This window comes from Triplophysa rosa, linkage group LG21 (genome assembly GCF_024868665.1).
Source record: "Triplophysa rosa linkage group LG21, Trosa_1v2, whole genome shotgun sequence".
In the NCBI taxonomy this organism is placed as follows: domain Eukaryota; kingdom Metazoa; phylum Chordata; class Actinopteri; order Cypriniformes; family Nemacheilidae; genus Triplophysa; species Triplophysa rosa.
Window position 1 is genome coordinate 12,050,142 of NC_079910.1, and position 22,700 is coordinate 12,072,841.

A 22,700-nucleotide genomic window follows, 5' to 3' on the forward strand; every position below is an offset into this window, starting at 1 on the left:
TTATTTCATTAATTTACACCCATGTCATTCCATACCTGAATGGCTTTCTTCTGCAGAACACAAAAGAAGATATTTTGAAGAATGTTGGTAATCTATTTACTTCCATTTTATTAGACAGATTCTGAAAAGATCCTCTTTTGTGTTCCACAGAATAGAATCATACAGGTTTTGAATTACAGGAGGGTGAATAGAATAGATGAACTATCCCTTGAAAAACCTACAGGCATTACAAACACTGGTGATGACCTAGAAAGGTCTTTTTAAACATTTAACCCTAACTTTTAACCCCTGAAGTGAACATCTGGGTTAGGTCATGTGACAGTATGTGAGTTTTGTATTGGAAGACAACATTTCTAAAATTTTAATCTGCCCGATTGGCTTATTATTTTAAATCTGTTTTTTTGTTACTGAATTGTTACAATTCAATGTTAATATCATGTCCTGTATTACAATTAACCAGTTTTGACTGCGTTTCTCGAGAAAATGTACGTAAAACAAGTTATGAAACTTTTGTCACATTGAGCTGAAAACTTTAAAACAGTAGGCATTGTATTTCAAAAACACAAGTCTGTGTGGTCCATTTTGTGTTTTATATCCCTCGTTTAAGTTCCCCTTTAAGGAAGAATGGGTCTGGGTTCTTACGATTTGATCTGTTATAACATTAAAAATTCTGTTGGCAAAATACACTTGAGGGGATTATGATGAAAATCGGCATCTTTTGTTGAAATTCATTTGCATATAAACAAATGTATAAACAAAGCCCACACAGTATTGGCATTTTTAGTTTAAATGAACTTATGTGCAACATGACATGATCATGCGAACATTTGAATCATTGAAGATGATTTTTAGAGATAATAGAACAACTTAAGAAAAGCTCAGTCCAAAGACTCACAAAACAGAAGAGGGGCGCAGACAGGGAAATATATCCCTTTGAAATGTCCTTGTTCTTCACCCATACTGTAATAACACTGAAATGATTTCCAAAACACTCCAAAGCTGTAGCCTAAAACCCTTCAAAGTCACAGAGGGCCCTTGACAGAAAGCTGGACATAAAATTAAACATTTCTAAATATATATTTGACCTTTAAAACTTGTCATTTATTTTTCATTTATCGATCACAACAAGTTAATTTGCATTAACCCTCAGTAGGCATCAGTCAGACTTGTGCCTTGCTTCATTTTCTGAAGACTAATAAAGGTTTTCACACGTTACATCACTCTAATACGCTTGCTTATTCGGTCTTCACTCCGTGATCTGTGAACACAAAAGGTAAATGTATGATTTGTTCATATTCAAGCGTGTTGTATCTAAAGTTCACAGAAAGGTGTTTATTGGTATCTTTTACCTTAACAACGTGCGTCTCTCGGGTACGAACCCGTAGCTTGTTGACCTGAGATTCGGCAATATCCGCTCTCTCTTCAGCTTCATCCAGGTCGTGCTGGACCTTCTTGAAGCGGGTCAGATTGCTGTTGGCTTCCTCCTCCTGTCACACACCAACCAAATGCGTATCTTACAACATACCTACATCACAACTAAAACATTTCAGCCTTATTATAAGCTGAATGGATAAATGATTGAGTTTGAACACTAGAAAAAACTTTATGTGAAATAATACATACTACATCCTCGGCATGCCTCTTGTAGCTCTTCACTTTAGCCTGTAGTTTTTCAATCATAACTTGCATCCTCAAAAGAGTTTTTTTGTCCTCCTCTGTCTACAAAGAGAACACAAAGTCTTCTGTAATCTATAACAGAACAATTTTTATAACAGATCACCCTGTGTAATACCTGGTACGTGAGCTCTTTAATTCTTCTCTCATATTTGCGTATTCCCTTCTGGAACTCTCCACTTTTCTTCAGTTCACACTCCAGCTCTCCCTCGAGTTCCCTCACCTGAGGTACAGATAAATCACACAATACCTCATGCTCATATCTGAGGCAAAACTGGAAGAAATTTATTTTTTGCTGAGTTGCTCTGTTAGACTGACCCGATTTTCCATTTTCTGAATCTGTTTCTTTCCTCCTTTCAGAGCGATCTGTTCGGCTTCATCCAAGCGCATCTGCAGATCTTTAATGGTTTGCTCCATGTTTCTCTTCATCCTCTCTAGGTGACTGCTAGTGTCCTGTTCTTTCTTCAGTTCTTCTGCCATCATGGCTGCCTATGGATAGATTTGGTTTTAAAGGTTACCCTTTACAAAAACAAAGTTTCGGTTTGGGTGACCATCAGTGCCATTTTTCCCGGACACGTCCTGGACAGGTTTTCGGGTACCTCCGCATTTCACTGCATCGAGGTTTATTATTTCAGGTTTCAATTAAAAAAAGCAACCGTTATATTTCAAGCTCATAATGAAACTACAATTATTATACGTCTTAAGAGAAATGAATGTTAATTTTATAATGTTTTTTTTTTTTAAACGGAAATATTAAACCTTGATGGCATAGGCCTATGCGGTGGACAAATGCAGCCTCTGGAGTACGCACCCGAAATCCTGGCCAGGACATGTCTGGGAAAAATATTTTCCCGTATGTATGGTCACCCTATTTAAGTGTGCTATTAGTATACTTATTTTCAACAAAAATAAAAAAGTATACTTTCAGTCTACTTTTGTACTTCTTAGGAAATATACTTAAAATGGCACCTTAGTATATTGACAGAAAAATCTAAGTATATTTGGCCTTTACTTGTAATCAATCTTTTGACTGAGATATATTTTAAAGTATAATTATGTATTCCAATTATACTTAGTTGTGTTTACTCTGAGAGTACACTTCAAAGTGTACTTTCACAAAAAAATGTGCTACAAGTATTGAACTTGTAAACTATCAGTAAGTTCACTTATAGTTATAGTTGTAGTTCAAACCAAAACGTACTTGTAAACTAGCTGTGTATTCCAAGTTTACTACTAAAAGTACACTTAAAAACGAATAAATAATACACTTATAACTAAGCTAAAAAGTGCCAATTTAGTCCCAAGCAGTATTGAAATAGTACACTTACTACTAAAGTACTACATTCTCATAATAGTATACATACTAGATGAAGTATGCTTACTTGAATTTTACTTAAGTATACTTAATCAAATGAACTTGAAGTATACTTATTGTTTGGGGGTAGTTGTAACGGCTGGGTGAACATTGTGTCAATCCTTTATCAGTTTTACCAAACATGCTTAACTGTTGTGACAAGAATTTTACAATTCCTTGCTGAGATTTTCTAAGTGGTTGGTTTCTTACTGGACCAAATAAAAACAACCCATCCCTATGAATAGTGACATTCTGGTCCCTAAATACAGTATGGCTTAGGTCCTTCATTCAAAAGCCCTGCTGTTTGGAAAGGTAATAGCAGATCTCCTCAATCAGCAAAATGATTTGAAAGAATTGTTACTTTTCATAGCACAATCAGTACAGCAGAAATTACATTCGAGGTGTTTGTTTACTTTACTTGAACGCTTCATTGTTTGCTATGAATGGTAAAGTAGTCCTTATTGCATTTTTGCCATGGCAACTCACATCAGTTATGGCCTTCTTCGCCTTCTCCTCAGCATTGCGGCAGTCCTGAAGAGCATCATCGACCTCCCCAGACAACACGGACAGATCGCTCTCTAACTTCTTTTTGTGGTTCAACACTACTGTGTTCTGTTAGGATTATTGGAGGTTCATGAAATCTGACTATCAATATGTTATCAAAGATCATTATATTAATCCAAACACACGCAGATCTGACTCTAACCTGAGTATGCAGCAGATTCAGTCTCTCACTGGATTCCAGAAGCTCATGCTCAGCGACTTTACGCATGCGCTCTGTCTGCTCCGCCACTTCACGCAGCTCCTCCACCTCTGCTGTGAGCAGATTGTTCCTGCGTTCTGTGACCACCACCTGCTCCTTCAGATCTCCACACTGATGCCTAGACTCGTCAAGCTCCACTTGCAGATCCTGAGAAGACCAAGGATATATGAGAAGACCAACAAACAGAGATGACAAAAGTGCAGAGAAGAAATGGTATTTTCCGGCTCACCTTCATTTGAAGCTGTAGGTTGCGAACTAGTCTCTGAGACTCCACAGCTTGTCTGTTCGCATGGTTCAACTGGATCTCCATCTCATTCAGATCTCCCTCCATCTTTTTCTTAACCCTGTTGGCCTCATTTCGGGCCCTGGTCTCAGCCTCCAGCGTGGTCTGCATGCTGTCCAAGGCCCGCTGGTGGTTTCGACTGTATTGATAAAAAATGGATTTTTGAAAGGTCTTTGGAGGAGGTGTCTGGAGGTTAAACATGTTCTTATGTTAGAAAAATATATATTTTACCGGAGATTGTCAATCTCTTCATCCCTTTCTGCAAGCTTCCTTTCAACTTCAGTTCTGACCTGGCTGAGCTCCAGCTGGATACGTAAGGTCTTACTCTCCTCGTGCTCCAGAGTGCCCTGCATCGAGTGCATAGTAGTTAACAGCACATTCGCTTCAAAGCATTATTTTTATTATGTATGTTTTCCTTTAGCACATAGGCAGCATTTCAATGTTTTTGTTTTGCACACAGACAGTATTATATTATATTACCTCCGCCTCCTCCAGTGCTGCGTGAATGTCACTCTTCTCATGGTCCAGTGTCTTCTTTACCTTCTCAAGCTCATGTATAGCCTTATTACCTTCACCAATCTGTTCTGTCAAGTCAGTGATTTCCTCTGCAAAAACAAACATGCTGGTTTGTCTCATTTTCAATTACATTTCGGTCTCCAAAATACAACTTAAGACCACCAAGCATTGTCCTATCCTTAATAGTTTGTACCTTGAAGGTTTTTGTTCTCTCTTTTGATCGTTTCCAGCTGATCAAGAGCTTCTTCATAAGAGTTTTTCAGCTTGAAGAGTTCTGTGCTAAGACTGCGGGACTCTTTTTGAGAGCTGTCCAGCTCTGACTGTGTCTCCTCAAACTTCTGCCTCCATTCAGAAAGGACCTGGACATAAAACAACAATCAGTGTTGGAGAATAAATATCAAAGACACGTAAGCACATTTTTACTTTCTACCTGTGGTTTAAAAGAATATATTGGAGTTATTCAATTGAAATTTGTCCTGACCTTATCAAAATTGCGTTGCTTTTTGTCCAGAGCAGCAGCCACGGCATTAGATCTCTCCAGGTCAACCATCAAGTCCTCAATCTCCGTCTGCAGTCGGTGTTTGGTCTTCTCCAGGGAGGCACACTTGGCATTAGAAGCTTCTATAGTTTCCTCTGATGTCTGAAGACGAGCAGCCAGCTTCTTCCTGAAAACCAAAAATGCAATTTTCATATCTGCTGTTCTGTTTATTCAGAAGCCAAATTTTTGAATCTTATTTTGAATCTTATGAAGACTATTTCACCCCAAAAAAAGAGAAATTGTTTAAATATCAGGTTGTATTTTCATCACAACATTGCTTGTAAAATGATCACCATGTTGAAAAAAACAGCATATGCTGGTTAGGTTGGTTAGGTAGGTTTTGAAGCATGCTAGCTGGTTTGTGCTGGTCCTTAGCTGGTCATGTGCTGGTTTAAGTTGGTCCTGAGCTGTTTAGGCTGGTCCTAAACCAGCCCAGGACCAGTTTAGGACCAGCTCATGACCATCTTAAACCAGCTAATGACCAGGTTAAACCATGCAGCACAAACCAGCTACCATGCTTCAAAACCTACCTAACAAGCATATGCTGGTTTTTCAACAGGGCAGTGAGCCACACACTCTTTTTATGGGGCTGCCTGGGCGCTCATGGGGCCATTGAAACAACCAGATATTTATTTAATCTCCTTGTATGTTTTGCAGAAGAAATAAGGCCATACAGGTTAAAAGACAAGAGGGTGAGTAAAGCATGACAGAATTTTCATTTTTGGGTGAATTATTCCTTTAAAAAAATGTGGCACAATAGACCATCCCCTTACTTGGCCTCCTCTAGCTCCTCGGTTCTCTGAACGGCATCAGTCTCATACTTTGTCCTCCACTGAGCAATCTCCGCATTTGCTTTAGATAAAGCACGCTGTAACTCGGATTTGGCCTCCTGCTCTTCCTCAAACTGCTCTCTCAAGAGGTCACAGTCATGCCTGGAGGACTGTACAGCATGAGCTAAACTGCCCTTTGCCTGGCAAAGACACAAAGTCAAACAAATACAATATTGAATAGGGTGCATACAGTATGAGATTTCTTTTTCCATAATTATTCATTGATACTTCTGGGTGAGGTCAAGTACATTAGTATACGTGCAACAATACATCCAGTGTATTCAAACACAGGCTCACTTTGCATTCCTCTTCCAGGTGTTTCTTGAGCTCTTCCAAAGTCTGACTGAGAGAAGTCTTTGTTCGCTGCAGCTGCATGACCAGAACTTCTCTCTCTTCCAGTCTGCGACCAACCTCGCCTGTTAGCAGAAAGAGAGCTTGCATTTACATTTATACATTTGGCAGATGTTTTTTCCAAGCTTACTTAGTTACAATGCACTCAAGTTCATTTCAAGTACATTTTTTCAGTATGTATGTATGTATGACGTTATAAAGCAATGCTCTAGCAAAAGAGCTACAGGAAAAGAGGTAGAAAACTGACCACTCTCTGTCTGGGCTCGTGCTTTTTGAGAGGTGACATCCATTAGCTGCCTCTGGAGTTCCTCCACTTTGGTTTTAGACTCGTTTAATTGGTCCTCGTACATCCTGGACAGTTTCTCAGTTGTGGCCTGCAAACAAAAGTTCTCTTTGTTAAGATAAAATGTCTTACAGGTTTTGGCCACAGATGATGTGATAACTAACATAAGCCTGTTTAAAGGATAGTTCACCCAAAAATTCTTTCATTCTTTATTCACCCTCTTTGTCAATTCAAACTTACATAACTTTCTTTCTTGTGCAGAACACAAAATAAGTTATTTTGAAGAATGCTGCTAATCAAACAATATTGGACTCAATATTGGACAAAAAACCACTGAGACGTTTCTCAAAATATCTTATTTTGTCTTTCACAGAAGAAAGAGTCAGGTTTTGAATGACATGGGGGTAAATAAATGATGACATCGTTTTAATTTCTGGGTGAACTATGCCCTTAAGAGCTAAAACCAGATTTTTTTCAGCAGGCAATCACAAAACGCACTGAGCACGTCGAGACGTTTCACCTTGGCTCTAGAGAGATGCTCAAGGTTAGACGCCAGATCCTCAGACTCCATTCTGGCTTCTGCCTTTTCCTTCTCCAGCTTTTGTTTGACCCTCTGCAGGTTATCAAGCTGTTCGCCCATCTCAGCCACAGCATCTGCATGTTTTCTCCTCAGCATTGCCATGGTGGTTTCATGATGCAGCGAGACCTCTTCTAAATCCCTCCGCAGCTTCAGAAAGTCTGACTCCCGCTTCTTATTCATCTCAATCTGGACCGCAGTGGCACCTCCTGCTTCCTCCAGACATTCGCTCAGTTCCTCCAGTTCCCGCGACACATCGGTACGTTGCTTGTCTGCCTTCGATCGAGCTGCTCTTTCAGCCTCTAGTTCCTCCTCCAGCTCTTCAATACGGGTCTGTCAAGAGTTTACCATAATATTAACTCAATACACTGTAGAAAATGCTATGATGTACCCAACCATTGGGTTGTAAATTAACCAATGCTGGGTTGTTTCAATTTAAAATGCTGGGCTGTTTAAACCCATTACTAAATATAAATACTGTATTTCCTTGGTTTGTCCCTTTTTGACCCAATGCTGGGTCAGTGCATTTTTTGCTGCCAAATATCTATTTACATAAACACTTTTATGGTGATATTTTTATTAGTCAGCCAATGTTCGCAAGTCTAGTGGACCACAGCATTATTTCATTTTTACTACAATACAGCCATAAAAATGTATGTAAAAATATTTTACAGATGTTTATTTTATCTCAGTTACAAGCAACATACTGTAGATAAATCCCTTTACCGATAAAAAGTGCTATTTGTTTTCTGTAAAATAAAAAAGTACCATTAAGAAAAAACTGATACGGGTGAAAGAAACACGTTTATCTTAAAGGAACAGTGTGGAGACTTTAGCATGAGGTTGCGAATTGCAACAAACAGCTCACTCCACCCCTCCCTTTCGAAGCACCATGGTTGCTGACACAGAACTAAGATGTCATAGCACCTTTCAAATAAATATAAGTCCCACAGATCCAAACACATTAGCCAAGTAAATACAGTATATTCACCTGTAATTCTTTTATTCTCTTTTGCAGTTGAATCACCAAAGCTTGCTCTTCATCAATCTTTGCACCAATCTGAGCCATTTCATGGTCCTTCCTACACAAAATACCAAGTACATTAGAACCTGAACTGCAATAATAAAGCAAATTTGTAGCACAGTATTCCCATGTGTCACATTACAGATACTAAGACTTATTTAGACAAAATCTCACTTTTTCAATCCGTCCTCCAGATGCTGTTTGCTATTCTCCAAATCCATGGCTGACTCAACAGAGAGCTTCAGGTCTCCTTCCAGTTTCCGCTTCACTCGCTCCAGATCCATACGTAATTTCTTCTCCTGCTCCAGAGAGCCCTCCAACTGTTCCAGTAAATACAAAAAAAAAAATATAAGAATTAGACTATCACAATTCTTTGCACTTTCTTTTAAGACCCTTAGGCCTGTCCTATAGAATTTAACTTGGCTCGCTCCATACTCACGTCATCCACCTGCTGCTCCAGTTTGATTTTCGCCTTTGACAGCATGTTCACTTTGTTTTCCTCAGCCTGCAGGTCTTCCAGGGCTTGCTGATGTGCATCCTGGAGGGCTTTCTTCTCTTTAGTCAGCTTGGAGATGCTCTCATCCAATGTGGCCATTTCCTCCACCAAGTTTTTAACCTTAGAGGACAAAAGAATGAGGTGAGTGCTTGAACAGAAAACAAGAAGATAAAGTAAGGAGCTAAAGTAAATACCTTGTTCTCAGTGGCATGTTTTTCCTTCTCCACCTTGGCCAGAGTGATTTCCAGATCATCTAGATCTTTCTTTAGCTCAATGCACTCATCTTCTAGTTTTCGTTTCTTGGCTGTGAGGGTGGCATTGAGCTCCTCCTCATCCTCCAGACGCTCCATCAGCTCCTTAATCTTTCCCTCCATTTGGATCTTAGCTTTGATCAACAGGTTACAGCGCTCCTCAGCGTCTGCCAGGTTATCTTGCTCCTGGAGATAAAATGTTCAAGGGATGAGGGCACCTTCCTTGCATTTTACACAGACATTACCGCCATTAATAAATAAATGACATCTAATATAATAATTCACTCACAGCTTGAAGCTGAAGAGAGAGATCATTTTTCTCCTGTACCAAAGAGACCTGTCGCTCCTCAAACTCCTTCCTCTTCACCTCCGACCTCTCTAGAGCCTCCTTTATCTTCTGGAACTCCTCCTTCAGCGCCACCAGTTCCTTCTCCGTGGCTGCACTCCTCAACAGGGGTTTGATCTTGAAGAACAGACACATCCACGGCCAGTTCTTTACAGCGTAAAAGGCACGGATGTTCCACTGTATCACCATCAAAGCTTCCCTGTGTGAAGATATTCACATGAGGCAACATTGCTAAATGAACATTTTAGGGAACTGGAACTTTAAGACTCTATTGCAAAACGTTATGTCCATGTTGGAAATAAGCGGGAGCCATTTTGATGACTCATAATATCTACCTTTGTTTGTTCAAAATTAGCTCAGTATGTTTAGCACCAAATAGGGCCAGGCTGCCACACACCATTGTGTCGCGGTTTCTATATCAGTAATCCCACCGTGACACTGAACATACCCAAAGGGTAAATCAATTCCCCATCGCTGAATCTGGGACAGTCAAAAGTTGAGCAGTAGTCGTTGACTATCTGAACCCATTTGCAGAAACAAGAGGACTTAATCCCCTGTCACCTGGACTGGCATCTAAACAATTTGCCTGCTCCCAGACAAAAGAGGGTTATTTATAATAAAGAAGAGAAGGAGACACTGGTTAGGAACCGGGACACATGACCCTCCTCTGCACCTGCTATTGCGAATGCCATTTGTGGTGGAGGGGCTTTAACTGTCTTTTTATGTAGCGTGCACACGCACAAAACACGCAGACACACGCCACACCATAGTTCACATACACTCTAGACATTCCCACCATATATTTGGAAGCTTACACACTCTCAACGGTTTATCACCATGCTTAGAACCGACTCAAGAAAGCCAGATCTGCAACAGTCAGTGAGTAATAGCAAAACTATTTGCCATCGGTTATTTAGACACTTTACGTCTAACGTCAAGGTTTAAAAACAGGGTCCGAGTGGTATCTTCTCCTTACGTACTTTTCTATCATCATCTTCTTTCGCTCCATCCTCATCAGTTTACCCCTGCAGAAAGCCTGCAGCAAGGTAAGGATCTCAGACAGTCGTTCATCTCTCATGTCCTCCAGCTGACCAAGAAGTCCTGCCTTGAAGAATACCTGATGGAGGACACATTCAGTGTTTGTCAGGAGGACCAGTTTTGGGTCACTGAAAATAGGCAATATAAAAGGAAAGAAAGGTTTTTGAACCTTGCTGTGGCCAAACTTGTACTGCGTGTGGTCGATGTCCAACGAACCCAGAAGCTTTTCAACAGCTTTCCTGCTGTCCACATACGTGTCCTCCGGGATGGCCACAGGATTGAGGATCCGGTATCTGGAAAATCCCGAAGGCCTACTTTAATCTATTCTTCTCCATAGTTTTGTATAATCTAGAGTCTCCTAAGAGATTACGAATGTGACCTATGAGGGAGAACTCACCGTTGTTTGAACTCTGCATAGAGAATGCGATTGGGGAATCCCTTTCTGCAAATGCGAATCCCTTCCAGAACGCCGTTGCACCGAAGCTGGTGCAATACAAGGAACGAATCCATCATTCCTATCAGATACAAGAAAACATTTGAAATTTTTGGTATAAAATCTTGCAGTAGGTAACAAAATTCCTTCTGTACGAAAAGAAAGCAAATCCAAATATGACTGGTGTACCTGAAGTCTTGGTCTCATTGGGGATAATGCATCTCACAAAATGAGGCTGAGTGCTTCTCAGATTTTTCATCAATTTGTTTAGGTTCTCCTAGAAGAGAAAGGCAAGACGAACGATCAATCAGCATGCTGTCCTTCAACTGAGTCAAGATATTGACTGAGTCTAACAGTAGCATTCCTGTAGCTCAACTGGTGACACGCAACTCTTACCTGTGTCGTGTTTGGCATCTGTAGCTGGTGAAAGCAGAGCCAGCACAGACTTAAAGTGATGTTCATGGGTCAATAAACCTAAACATCACTGCAAGTCTTAACTGGCTCACTCTCCATTTCCAAAACCTATAATTCATTTCTACATTTTATTTTTATTTCATTTAAAGTAATAAAATGTGTGTGGCATTTCTGGGGCATTTAAGGATTTGGTATAGTAACAAATTAATGACAAATTAATACAGTTTTCTCTTTATCTCATGTTCTCTCCTCATTCACCAACCTTGTGCAGCTGTGACACGGTTTGGAATGATGCACCTTTCTTTCTCTTCTCTTTGCTTCCTGGCTTTCCTTCTGTACCTGTAACATGCAGTACGTGTGCACTTTAATACACTTTAAACCTGGTCCACATTAGTACCAACTGTAAAGCAGTTGCTTAAAAATGCACCTGAATTAATGCAGATGAAGTTCTCGAAGAGGCTTGCCATTAACTTGTTGGAGGACCTTTGGAAGATTCCAACTACTGTCTCATTCAGAGGATCCCTGTTTTTATCAAGCCATCCACTGATGTTGTACGGCACCTGGAAACATACATGCACACATTGAAATTACAATTCACATGAAATTACAATTCACAATTCACATGATCCAAGCTTTTGTCCCAAAGCTTGTGAATTGAAACCCTTAAGCTATCACCATTGTGCCTTTAAGCAGGACACTTAACCTCAGATTCCTCCAGATTATCCCTATTACTTATATATTGCCATTCGATGGAGACGCTGCATACTGTAAATCGGTCCCTAATTCCATCGGTCCCAGCTGTGTGGCTAATAAAGCCTCTATTGTATTCTCTGATAAAAATAGCCATATGAAATATCTGTGTAAATGTGACAGTATTTCCACTCACCACACCAGCATAGTGCACCAGCTCAAAATGGGTGTCATATTTGCGTTTTTTGTCAGGCCTCGGTCTCTGGAAGTTGGGAGACTTGCCAAGGTGATTATCATAGAGTTTAGCTTTAAAGCTGCTCTCTGTGGCTTTAGGAAACATGCACTCCTCCTCTAGAATAGACAGGATGCCCATAGGCTGCAAGAAAATGCAAGAGGGATGCAATAGCATTAGTCTGGTATACTTGTACTATTTTGTGCATGATTTCATGTTTAAATATCAACCTTTTCTATTAGGTCAATGCAGGCCTGTAGGTCTAATCCAAAGTCTATGAAGGTCCACTCGATGCCCTCCGTTTTATACTCCTCCTGCTCCAAGATGAACATGTGATGGTTGAAAAACTGTTGCAGTTTTTCATTTGTGAAGTTGATGCAAAGCTGCTCAAAGTTGTTGAACTGTTAGGAGCACAAAAGGTACAATAGGTTAAATAAATAAATAAATAAATAGGTACAGTGAGTAATGAATAATGTCTCGCTCCTTTAAGAGGACCCACGTGTGATGTTTAAGGACTTGCCTCAAAGATCTCAAAGCCTGCAATGTCGAGTACTCCTATAAAGAACTGACGTGGGAGGGCCGTGTACAGGGTTCTATTGATTCTGCTAACCAGCCACTTAAACATACGGTCATAGGTGGCTTTGGCCAGAGCACCAACTGCATAGGCCACCTATGATTACAGAAAAAAACAAAAAATCATCAGATATTTTTGTGTATTTATATCTCTCTAACATCCACAGAATGAAGAACATGCACAGTATTGTGCTGACCTGTTCGACCGTCTGTCCCTTGACTATGTACTCATTGCCCACTTTAACCCTCGGGTGGAGCAGCCCCTTTATGAGGTCAGCTGAACTGATCCCCATAAGATAGGAGGCTTTGTCTGCACCTGTGGACAAAATCACAGAGCATAATCCAACCCAGACGCTGACCAAACCTACTCAATTTAGACATCTGTTTACACAAAAATCCCTCTTACTTTCAGTGCCATCCGCCTCCGCTTGCTCCTCTCTCTGCCGCACTTTGAACTTCATGTTTCCAAAGTGCATGATGGCACCAACTATCTTGTAGCAGCCATATTTCTCTTCAGGAGTGAAACCAAGGGTGTCCATTGCATGCTAGAAAGGACAAAGGGACATGTGCTCCATGGGTGGTCATCAAGATTTAATGTAAAAGGATTGGTGGAGGAAAACTGCAGGAATTTCCATCATACAAGCAACACTTACATCGGTTGCAAGCAGCTCATCTCCATCATCCATGTGGTCCACAGTTGTAACACCCTGCGAGCAGAAGTGGTAGTCAAAGGGATTTGATGAAACCAGCAGCATGTCTGTTAAACAGATGAAAGATGTTTGGTTTTTAGGAGCATAGCAGAAATACAGATGTCAATACTCCAGTCTTGGTTCTTTGATGTAAATATTGGCTTTGCCCGAATACCTTGAAGTTCTGGTTTTTTATGCGAGAGGATCTGGTAGTAGATGTGATAACTTCTTTCTCCACCTTGCTGAAATATCACTCTGGATTTTTCCAGAAGATCTAAACAATGAAATAAAGAACATGAAACAACAAATATATTTCATCTATTAACACAAAAGTAAATTTTTCGAATCAACGTACAGATGTCAAAATCAGCAGATGCTAGTTTCCCTGTAGGACCAAAATGGATTCTTATAAATTTTCCCTGTGTTGATGAGAGACAAAACAGTGAAACAGAGTAGAATATTAAAAGAACATGAGATGTTATGCACTTATAATATTCACTCACAAAGCGGGATGAGTTGTCATTCCTCAAGGTTTTAGCATTGCCAAAAGCTTCCATAGCTGGGTTTGCTTCAATGACCTGATCCTCTAATGTACCCTGTGTGTTGAAAACAAAGGGATGTGTGAGTTTACCTGACACAACTCATGAACTCAACACACAAAATGAAATCTATGAGTAGACAGAACAAACTAATGGATATGAAAAATGAAAAATATTATCTTTGATGATTGGGAGGGAATAAATGACATCTGGGTTGATTTTCGAAAAGAGAAGATCAAAATGTTAAAAAACAAGAGACAATATGAAAGACTTGCAAAAAAGGGGGAAAAGGGAATAGGCAATGTAGAATGGTATAAAAAGGGTTTATAAAACATACTGGAATGGGAATAAGACAACAAAACTCTTAGGGTCACTCCTTATCTGTTAAAAGGAAGTCTGTGAATCCAGATATAAAATTAAAGTATTATCATAATCCCCAAAAACAAGATGTAGAGGGAAAAAGACTCGCAGGGATACAAAAACGAGGGTAATAAGGGTGGGTGATGACAAAAAAAGCACAGATATGAAGTTTCTGCCCTTACTCCTTTTTTGACTGCTGCTTCGCCAAGAGCAGCTATAATGGCAAAATACTGAATTACACGTTTCGTGTTGACGGTTTTGCCAGCACCGGATTCTCCGCTAAGCATGAGGAAAATTCATGTGAAATATGCATGAAACATGATTAAACCCAAGATGATGTAAAAAATGAAAAAAACCTGGCAAAACCCAATCTTTTATACCATGTCAAGATTAAGTAATGCAAAAAATGCAAAAATTGATTCCACATCATTCTGGCTAGTTGTAGAAAAGATGTGTAATGAGGTGGTAAAGCAGTACTTACGTGATAAGCATTGACTGGTTTTCACGATCTATAGGAAAAATAGAGCAGAACACTTAATGAGAACTTAATGTTAAATAACACCAAAAATAAAACTGTAATTGTGTAATGATCAAGTAGGTGCTATTTAGTATTTTAAAAAATAGAGGGCAAAACTGAAATATGTTGACGACTTTTTGAAGACAGTACTTTTTAGCATGTCATTGTAGGCATTGTCTGCTATGGAAAAGATGTGAGGCGGAACATCTGAGCGACGCTTCCCCTTATATGCAGCAACCACTTCTGCAGAGTACACGGGAAGCCTTTTGTACGGGTTAACTGTCACACAAAAAAGCCCTGAATATGTCTGCGGAGGGACAGAGAACAATAAAGTTGATCAGACAAACGTGAAATTCAGGTGACAGATGCCTTGATGCATGAATTATTCTTAAACCACCGTGAGATACAGACTACAAAATGGGTTCTTACATAGATCATCCAGAAACTGTAACGACGGCTGAGGTTGAAGAGAACAGAGGCCTCATTGAGGTGTGTGAGCATGGCCATGTCTTCAATCATGTCAAACTTAGGGGGGTTCATCTGCTGAATATCATCCTCTCTCACCGTTAACATCTGTTTGAATGAAATGATTTATTCACCATATTTTCTATTTCCAACGCCGAATAAAATGTTGTTGCTTGACAACTGAAGCAATAAAAGTTTATGTTTTTTTTCAGTCAATCACATATCCTAAACATATATCATTCAGAAAAACATTCTCATGAATACATCAAACATCAACATTGTTGTTTGGGTAAACTTAAAACAGTTACGTTGCTCAAAAGAACAATGGAGATTATTTAAGATTCACTGACCTGTCCATCTTTGGTCTCCACCATTACTTTGTCTGCATCTGTATCTTTAACCTCCACCTCAATGTAGGCTTCTTTCTCATCTGGAATCCAAACACGTTTCTTCCCTACACAGAAACATAAACCCAGTACATGTCTTGTAACACATTGTAATTCATCTTTTTTATATTAATATTTATTGTATAATAATTATTATAATTATTAAAGCCATCAAAATATCAAAATGTTAATGGAATATATATTGTACTGGTCATAAGAAAGCAAAAATTGAGAATAGTAAGTATTAGGGCATGTTTTGCCAATGTGTCCAAGCAATATACAATACATGCTCAATATACTGTGACACATTCAGCAAATGGGCATGATTTAAATCTTTTAATATGATTTAAAATTAATAGTTTCAAAACCTAAAAATAAAACACAGCTTGGAGACAGTACCATCAAACGCATGGGCTTGCGCAGCGAGCTGCTCCAGGTTGGTTTTACGCAGGAACGTCGCCGCGTTGCCAAACTCCCTCAATTCCATAAAGCGTGACATGATAAACGCGTCGGGTCCCCAGTTTGCACTCAAACACCTGGAATTCAGAAAATTGGTTAGGGTAAAAAAACTCCAGATTGTATTGCTACTCGTAGGAATTGAATACATTGCAATTTAAGCGTAAAAAGAGTATTTGGGTTCGTTTTGAATTTTTAAAAACTTAAAAATGCAAAATCATCAAAATACAGCGCTTCATTCAAACGCATGCATATGAGTACTAACCCCAGGAAAGTCTAAACGGGTTGGCCTCTCAACAAGTGGCACGCTCTCCTTTTATTGTCACTCTCAAGGTCAGAGTTGGGGAGATATGTCAGATATCCCCATGTGTCCGTGTGTATTCAGTTGCTCATTGGTCGCGTGGCCGTGCTGTCCGTCTCTGCGCGATCACAAAAGGCAACCAGGTGACCGAACCCTACTGTAAGCGGGTTATTTTTAAAACGACATTGTTGTTGATCGTGATTTAACCACTGATGTCCGAAGGTTAAATGCCTGACCTCTTTCTGCGCATATTTTAAGGACTAAACATTACAGTGCATAAAAATATAAACTGCAGATCTCAGATAATCTACATTAGTTACAACACAAAGTTTACCACAACCACAAAATTCTGATCTGAAGGGTTTTGTAAATTGTTATGAATTATCTGTAATTTAAAATTATTTCATTGGATTAGATCTGTACTATTCTTGCTATGCCCCATAATCTGTAAAAGTTATTCACCTCTGTGATCCAGAAAGTGGATGGTTTTGTTGTTTTAAAGTCTTTCTGTGTAAGAAAAGACAACCTTTGTTAGTGCACGGCAAATGTACTGCATTGCAGATTGTTCTCTAGCTAAAACAGTTTAGAGAACTAGCCTATTTGTGGGTTACATTGTATTATGACAGGTGGAAATCATGATTTTGTAACTGAGGCCTTATAAAAAACTTAAAAAATAAAAAAAGTCTGAGAATTTTTTAATGAACGCTTTACAACATGGAGCTGTCCATTTTAATGTGACCGAATTGTAATTCGTATTAAAAAAGAAAACTTCCAACTGTGTCTGCCTCCTGTGACAGACTACTTGAGAAAACCAGTGATATGTTTTATTTAACACATGATCTGGATAACGTTCATGCTTGGTTACTGATACAGGCCGATCCTCCGCAGCAAATTGGCGCCTCAGAAGCTGTCGACCTTGAGAGGTAAAGCTGAGATAAGTGTCCTTTAGCAGAATCCAGAGCCCACTCTGTAGTCCGAAAATAGAAGAGAATACTCCTGTTCCCAATAGCCTGCATTCCATGCACAGATAGCCATGTTGTCTGTCATGAGTTTGTGGTTAAAGAGGCGGTCCTCTGTTTGTTTCCCTTAGAAATTACTGAGAGTGATCAGCCAGTGATCAAACACTAAACGAGTTTTCAATCTGTCTGACCTATAAATACTGTTAAAGATGCACAGGTGTCACCAGTGCCCTAAACCAAAGTAAACGTATGCTTTCTTTTTTTTATACTGAAAGTGCTATTAAAGCTTCTTAACAGTAAATCAGTTAAACAAACAGTAATGTAAATTCTTCTATCATTTCAGTTGTATAGACATCTTTTTTGATACTTGAGGTTTTTTCTTTTAACAGCTTAAGCCCTAATATTTCTTTTATTCTATTTAACAGCGTAGACAATACGTTTTAAACACAGAAAACAACTTTTTGTGTTCCACAGAACAAAAGCTGTGATACAGACATTTGTTTAGAAGTAAATCATTTAATAATTTACTGCATTTTGTTGTTAGGGCATTATCAATTAATTTTATAAACATTTCTGTTAATCTTTAAACACAACGCAATGCAGTGCCAAACTCAAAATTCAGGTTAAATAGCTATAAAATATTAATTTAATTTCAGTCTTTCCATTTTAGATTTATTATTACTATCAAGGACTGAACTCCTTTAACAGAGGCTATATGTTCTGCTGTTCAATACCATCAGAAATTAAGGGTTTGTGTGTGAAGTATATATATATATATATATATATATATAATAAGAATATGTAGGCCTATAAATATAAACAATATGTATTATTATAAACAATATGTATAAAGGTCATATTTACATTTATACATTTGGCAGACGCTTTTATCCAAAGCGACTTACAAGTAGACCATATAAACATTTTGTCAACACGCTAAACAGTGCCGTTAGTTCACAAGGCCATGCTACTACGAGGATTAAAGCTGGGGTAAGCAAGGGAGAGAATGAACAACAATTTTGTTTTAGACACAAGACATAGATAGTTATTGGTTAGTCAAATAAATGCAGAACAGGTATGTTTTGAGCAGTTTTTTGAAAGTTGTGAAGGATGCTGCAGTTCGGATCGAGGCTGGCAGTTCATTCCACCACTGGGGAACTGAATGAGTTAAGGTTTTAGCAAGCGATTTGGTGCCTCGCTGTGATGGAACAACCAGGCATCGCTCATTTTCAGACCGAATATGACGGGAGGGGATGTAGACCTGGAGCATTGAGTTAAGGTAAAGGGGCAGATTTGCCGTTATCGTTCTGAAGGCCAGTGTCAGCGATTTAAATTTGATGCGAGCGGGAACTGGCAGCCAGTGAAGTGAAATCATGAGGGGCGTTACATGGGTTCTTTTGGGCTGATTGAAAACTAGACGTGCAGCTGCATTACGGATCATTTGCAAGGGCTTGACTGCATTGGTTGGAAGGCCGGCCAGTAGAGAATTGCAGTAGTCCAGTCTTGATGTGACCAGAGCTTGGACTAGCAGCTGAGAGGCATGCTCCGACAGGAACGGCCTGATTTTCCTGATGTTGTAGAGCACATACCTGCAAGTTCGAGTGGTTGCTGCGATGTGAGAGGTGAATTTCAGCTGGTCGTCGAACATCACCCCCAGGTAGTTTGCAGACTTGGTATGTGTTATAGTTGAGGATCCGAGCTGAATGGTAAGATGGTGTTCAATTGATGGGTGGGCCGGTATAACCAGCAGTTCTGTCTTGGAGAGGTTGAGTTGTAGGAGATGCTCTTTCATCCAAGAAGAGATGTCCAGAAGGCAGCCAGAGACACGGGCAGAGATGGTGGGGTCATCTGGCTGAAAAGAGAAATAAAGCTGCATATCATCTGCATAAAAATGGTATGAGAACCCATGTGCCTTAATAATTGGACCCAGGGAGGTGGTATGTATAGAAAAGAGGAGAGGAGCGAGAACTGATCCCTGAGGAACTCCAGTTGTCAGCTGGCGAGATCTGGATGTCTCACCTCTCCAGGATACCTTAAAGGATCTGCCTGTGAGATAAGAGTCAAACCAGTTGAGTGCAGTTCCAGAGATGCCCAGTTTGGAGAGAGTGGCCAGCAGGATCTGGTGGTTCACAGTGTCAAATGCAGCAGAGCGATCAAGCAGAATAAGGACAGATGACAAGGATTTAGCCCTTGTCTGCCGTAGGTTTTTGACGACAGATGACGAGAGAGCAACGACAGACAGGAGAGAGTTCATATGAAATGAACATACAGTATATACATTATATATTTCTAATATATATATATATATACACTGAGAAAAGCACTAAATTTCATTGTACAGCTGTGCAATGACAATAAAGTATTCTATTCTATTAGATTCGATTTGATTCTACTTTATGGTGTATACTTTCAACTTTTTTCATGGCTTCAGGAAATACTTTGTACATAGTAATGAATTACACTAAATCATATGGCTATTAATTAGAATATCATGTGCCACAAAGGAGGGTTTGAGATGGCACACTTGAATTAAAGCTTCCTGGAACCTGTCTGAGGTTTGAAGCCTTACACATGGTGAGCAGTTGTCATAGATTATCACACTCTCATCCAGTGGCACAATGTTCTGCCACACAGGCTAAAAGGTCAGGAGTGGAAGAGGTAGCATTGCATTCTGTATACCCACACTTAATATTGTCTGGGAAAATATACCTAAACTGCATGCTAATAAATGTTTTCCTACTGCCAACCAAAACACATACCTCCTGGCCTTCTTAACCCTGTGTGATCTACCCTCCAGTCATCCATTCCAGATCCTAGGTGAGCAGTGTGAGCTACAACACCTGTCTATGTAAATTCATCATCCTACATTATTTTTTTCTATACTGATCTTCCTCTGACAGTTGGGTTAGATCCTTGCACTTCAGTGACCCTGCACCTGTGTGTGCACGAAAGGGAATGAGAGTGAAGGAAACACTGGTAAACCCTAGATATTCTAATCCCAGGATCACTAGCCAACCCAGAAATAATGCGATCTAATCAGTCTTTTAGCAAGTGACACAAGTTTCATTTTCTCCTGTCCATCTCCAACACAACACCTGCATTGTGTCTGCATTGTGTTGCCACTCTATCAGTCTTGCACACATACACACTCAAAACACAACCTAGATATGAGCACCCACAGCTGTCTGTTTATTTTAGTCTGGATTTTGACAGCAGTATATCTCCCCCACCCCAGATCCCCTATAACAATCCCTGACGCCTTCACCAGAACAATAGCCAGCAGCTCACATAAACCTTTTAAACTTAGAAAGCGCCCAGGCTTAAGAATAGCCCAGCCACTTTGGAGGCGCAATCCATTGGCTTGCACATACTAAAGCTCAGAGTGGATGGACAGAGTTAAAATGCATTTACTCAAAACTCTTAAATGCCTGATTTCTCAAAGTGGAGGCTCAATTCCAGTTTGTAAAGTGGATAGTTTGTAAAGTAGATAGTTCAGACTCATAATTTTGATGGAGCTGTGTTCAACGTTGTACAACAGCTGATGTAATGCACACCTGTGACTGCACATCAATAGAATTCTATATTAATGCGCTAGGTTCTTTGTTGCTTGACAAACGCAAACAGATTACAGTTAACTGTTGAGCAAATAAACGCTATTACTTTAATTATTATTTACATACAGTTAACTATAAATGTCACATATTTCTTCAAACTTTTAATACAAATGAGTAAAACAAAAACTAGTGACATGCATGTCCCTCATAACATCTCCATCTGTCTCATTCTCTCTTAACATTCTCAACACACACATCTATTATATTTCCAATTTAAATAGTACATATAACTTACAACTCAAATTTTAACCCTTGACAAGCTAATACAATTGAACAAATATACTCATTTACTGTCCGTTTTGAATTGTGTTAGATCATGGGAACATGACAGCTACACTTCGGCATGGGAAGTCTACATGGGTTAATTTGGTCTCTGGCACTCTCCCATATATTTCGCTTTATAAAATGCCTCTTAACAATGAGCCACATTTCACGAAGGCATGGCTTCAAAGACCCGTGGATTGATGGAAACCTCTACATGAGTCACTCAGAAAGCCCAGAGTAGACACAGCCAACACATTGACAACTGCTGGAGAAAACACACAAATGCACACAGAAACACACGCACACTAGGACGTTGTGCATATTGTTTGTAATCTGTAGCTAATTTTAGGTTATTGACTATTGACTATGACCAGTGATGCTGATCAGGCACAGATAATGTTTACACAAATGATGAAACTATTTCTCCATGGATGAACTTCACTGTTATCCGATATATTAGTTAACTTTGTCACACTTGTTGAGAACACATCACTAATCTCAAAATCACATCTCTAAAAACAAAAACTTTAATTCAGTTAAATGTATTATCTATATTATTCACACATAATGTCAGATCTTTTAAAATATAAACGTTGCATACATCATGTGGTAGCAAATAATTATTTATTTTCCACTACGTGAGCTGAGAGGACAAATGTTGTAGCCTATTTATTACATTTTTTTAAAGGGAGTGGTTGTGAAACAGTATATTTCCTCCAGTCAACACTTGAGCTGAAATCTTCATAGTTTAATTTGTGAGGCTCCTGTAAGACTGTAGATAATCCTGTCAAGTGCTATGTGGCATGAGACCAGACCACTGAAATGGCAAACAAACACTCCACACACATTATTTTGGTAACTTGATTATAGAATAAGAACTAATGACTAATAAACACAGCCCTGTCAGGATCTGCCTGATATTAAAGTACTAACGTCAATGTTTACAGTAATTCACTACTCCTTTGCAAACTAATCTTGCAATATGTGACAACAGTCAGTGCATGTGTGAGGAATTGACAGCTATGGCTTCGCTTTTGAATCCATAATGGTTATGGATAAAAGCAGTTATTTTCAGTGATACACACAGGTGACATAGATTCAGAGAGCAAGACACCTTTTATTTAACTTGTTTGCAATTGCTCTCTGTATTCTTACCCAGCCGTGTGCATATGCAGTTTATCACATATTGCAACATTATTCTCAAAGCAATATTTTCATGGGACGACAGACTCATCAAATTTAAATGCTACTGCCATCTATAGGACGATCAGTGTTACAAAAAACAATGTCCTTAACTATTCAATAATATAAAATTGAATTGAAGAGTTAATTTTGTAATTAAATATATAAGTATCGAAAATAAACAAAAAATCATAAAAAATATGCAATTATTACGGTAACTATTTATACAACGTTATTATTTTGTAAGAGCATGAACTTTATGGACTATTATTTTGAAAAATTGGTCACACGTACGTAGACAC

The 22,700-nt window shown here is 39.2% G+C and overlaps 1 protein-coding gene across 2 annotated transcripts; it reads right to left on the reverse strand.

Moving 5' to 3' along the window:
• Positions 1–8: 8 nt before the first annotated feature.
• myh7bb (myosin, heavy chain 7B, cardiac muscle, beta b) lies at positions 9–16,389 on the reverse strand. 2 transcript variants are annotated; one of them, XM_057319674.1, is made up of 43 exons: positions 16,344–16,389; positions 16,022–16,158; positions 15,587–15,690; positions 15,201–15,344; positions 14,922–15,078; positions 14,736–14,763; positions 14,437–14,533; positions 13,859–13,951; positions 13,711–13,774; positions 13,531–13,629; positions 13,320–13,423; positions 13,073–13,211; positions 12,864–12,982; positions 12,614–12,763; positions 12,324–12,494; positions 12,058–12,237; positions 11,599–11,731; positions 11,434–11,510; positions 10,947–11,034; positions 10,722–10,839; positions 10,494–10,617; positions 10,267–10,403; positions 9,230–9,485; positions 8,884–9,126; positions 8,633–8,809; positions 8,368–8,513; positions 8,161–8,251; positions 7,113–7,502; positions 6,557–6,683; positions 6,256–6,374; positions 5,902–6,098; positions 5,072–5,255; positions 4,784–4,949; positions 4,555–4,679; positions 4,306–4,421; positions 4,021–4,213; positions 3,735–3,938; positions 3,515–3,640; positions 1,993–2,163; positions 1,793–1,897; positions 1,624–1,719; positions 1,350–1,487; positions 9–1,258 (listed from the first exon to the last, which is right to left on the reverse strand). In XM_057319674.1, the coding sequence occupies exons 2-43, from the start codon at positions 16,119–16,121 to the stop codon at positions 1,247–1,249; spliced, it is 5,808 nt and encodes a 1,935-aa protein (XP_057175657.1). In that variant the 5' UTR covers positions 16,122–16,158; positions 16,344–16,389; the 3' UTR covers positions 9–1,246. The 2 variants fall into 2 exon arrangements, with proteins under 2 accessions (XP_057175657.1, XP_057175658.1); XM_057319675.1 differs by lacking the exons at positions 14,437–14,533; positions 15,201–15,344; positions 15,587–15,690; positions 16,022–16,158; positions 16,344–16,389 and having other exon boundaries at positions 14,922–15,006.
• Between the last annotated feature and the right edge of the window lie 6,311 nt (positions 16,390–22,700).

Coding starts and splice junctions, on each gene's coding strand:
- myh7bb (XM_057319674.1), bottom strand. CDS start 16,121: ATGTCACGCTTTATGGAATTGAGGGAGTTTGGCAACGCGGCGACGTTC. Junction 15,079..15,200: donor ACAGTTTCTGGATGATCTAT/GTAAGAACCCAT, acceptor GTCCCTCCGCAG/ACATATTCAGGGCTTTTTTG. Junction 11,732..12,057: donor TGGTGCACTATGCTGGTGTG/GTGAGTGGAAAT, acceptor GTATGTTTCCAG/GTGCCGTACAACATCAGTGG.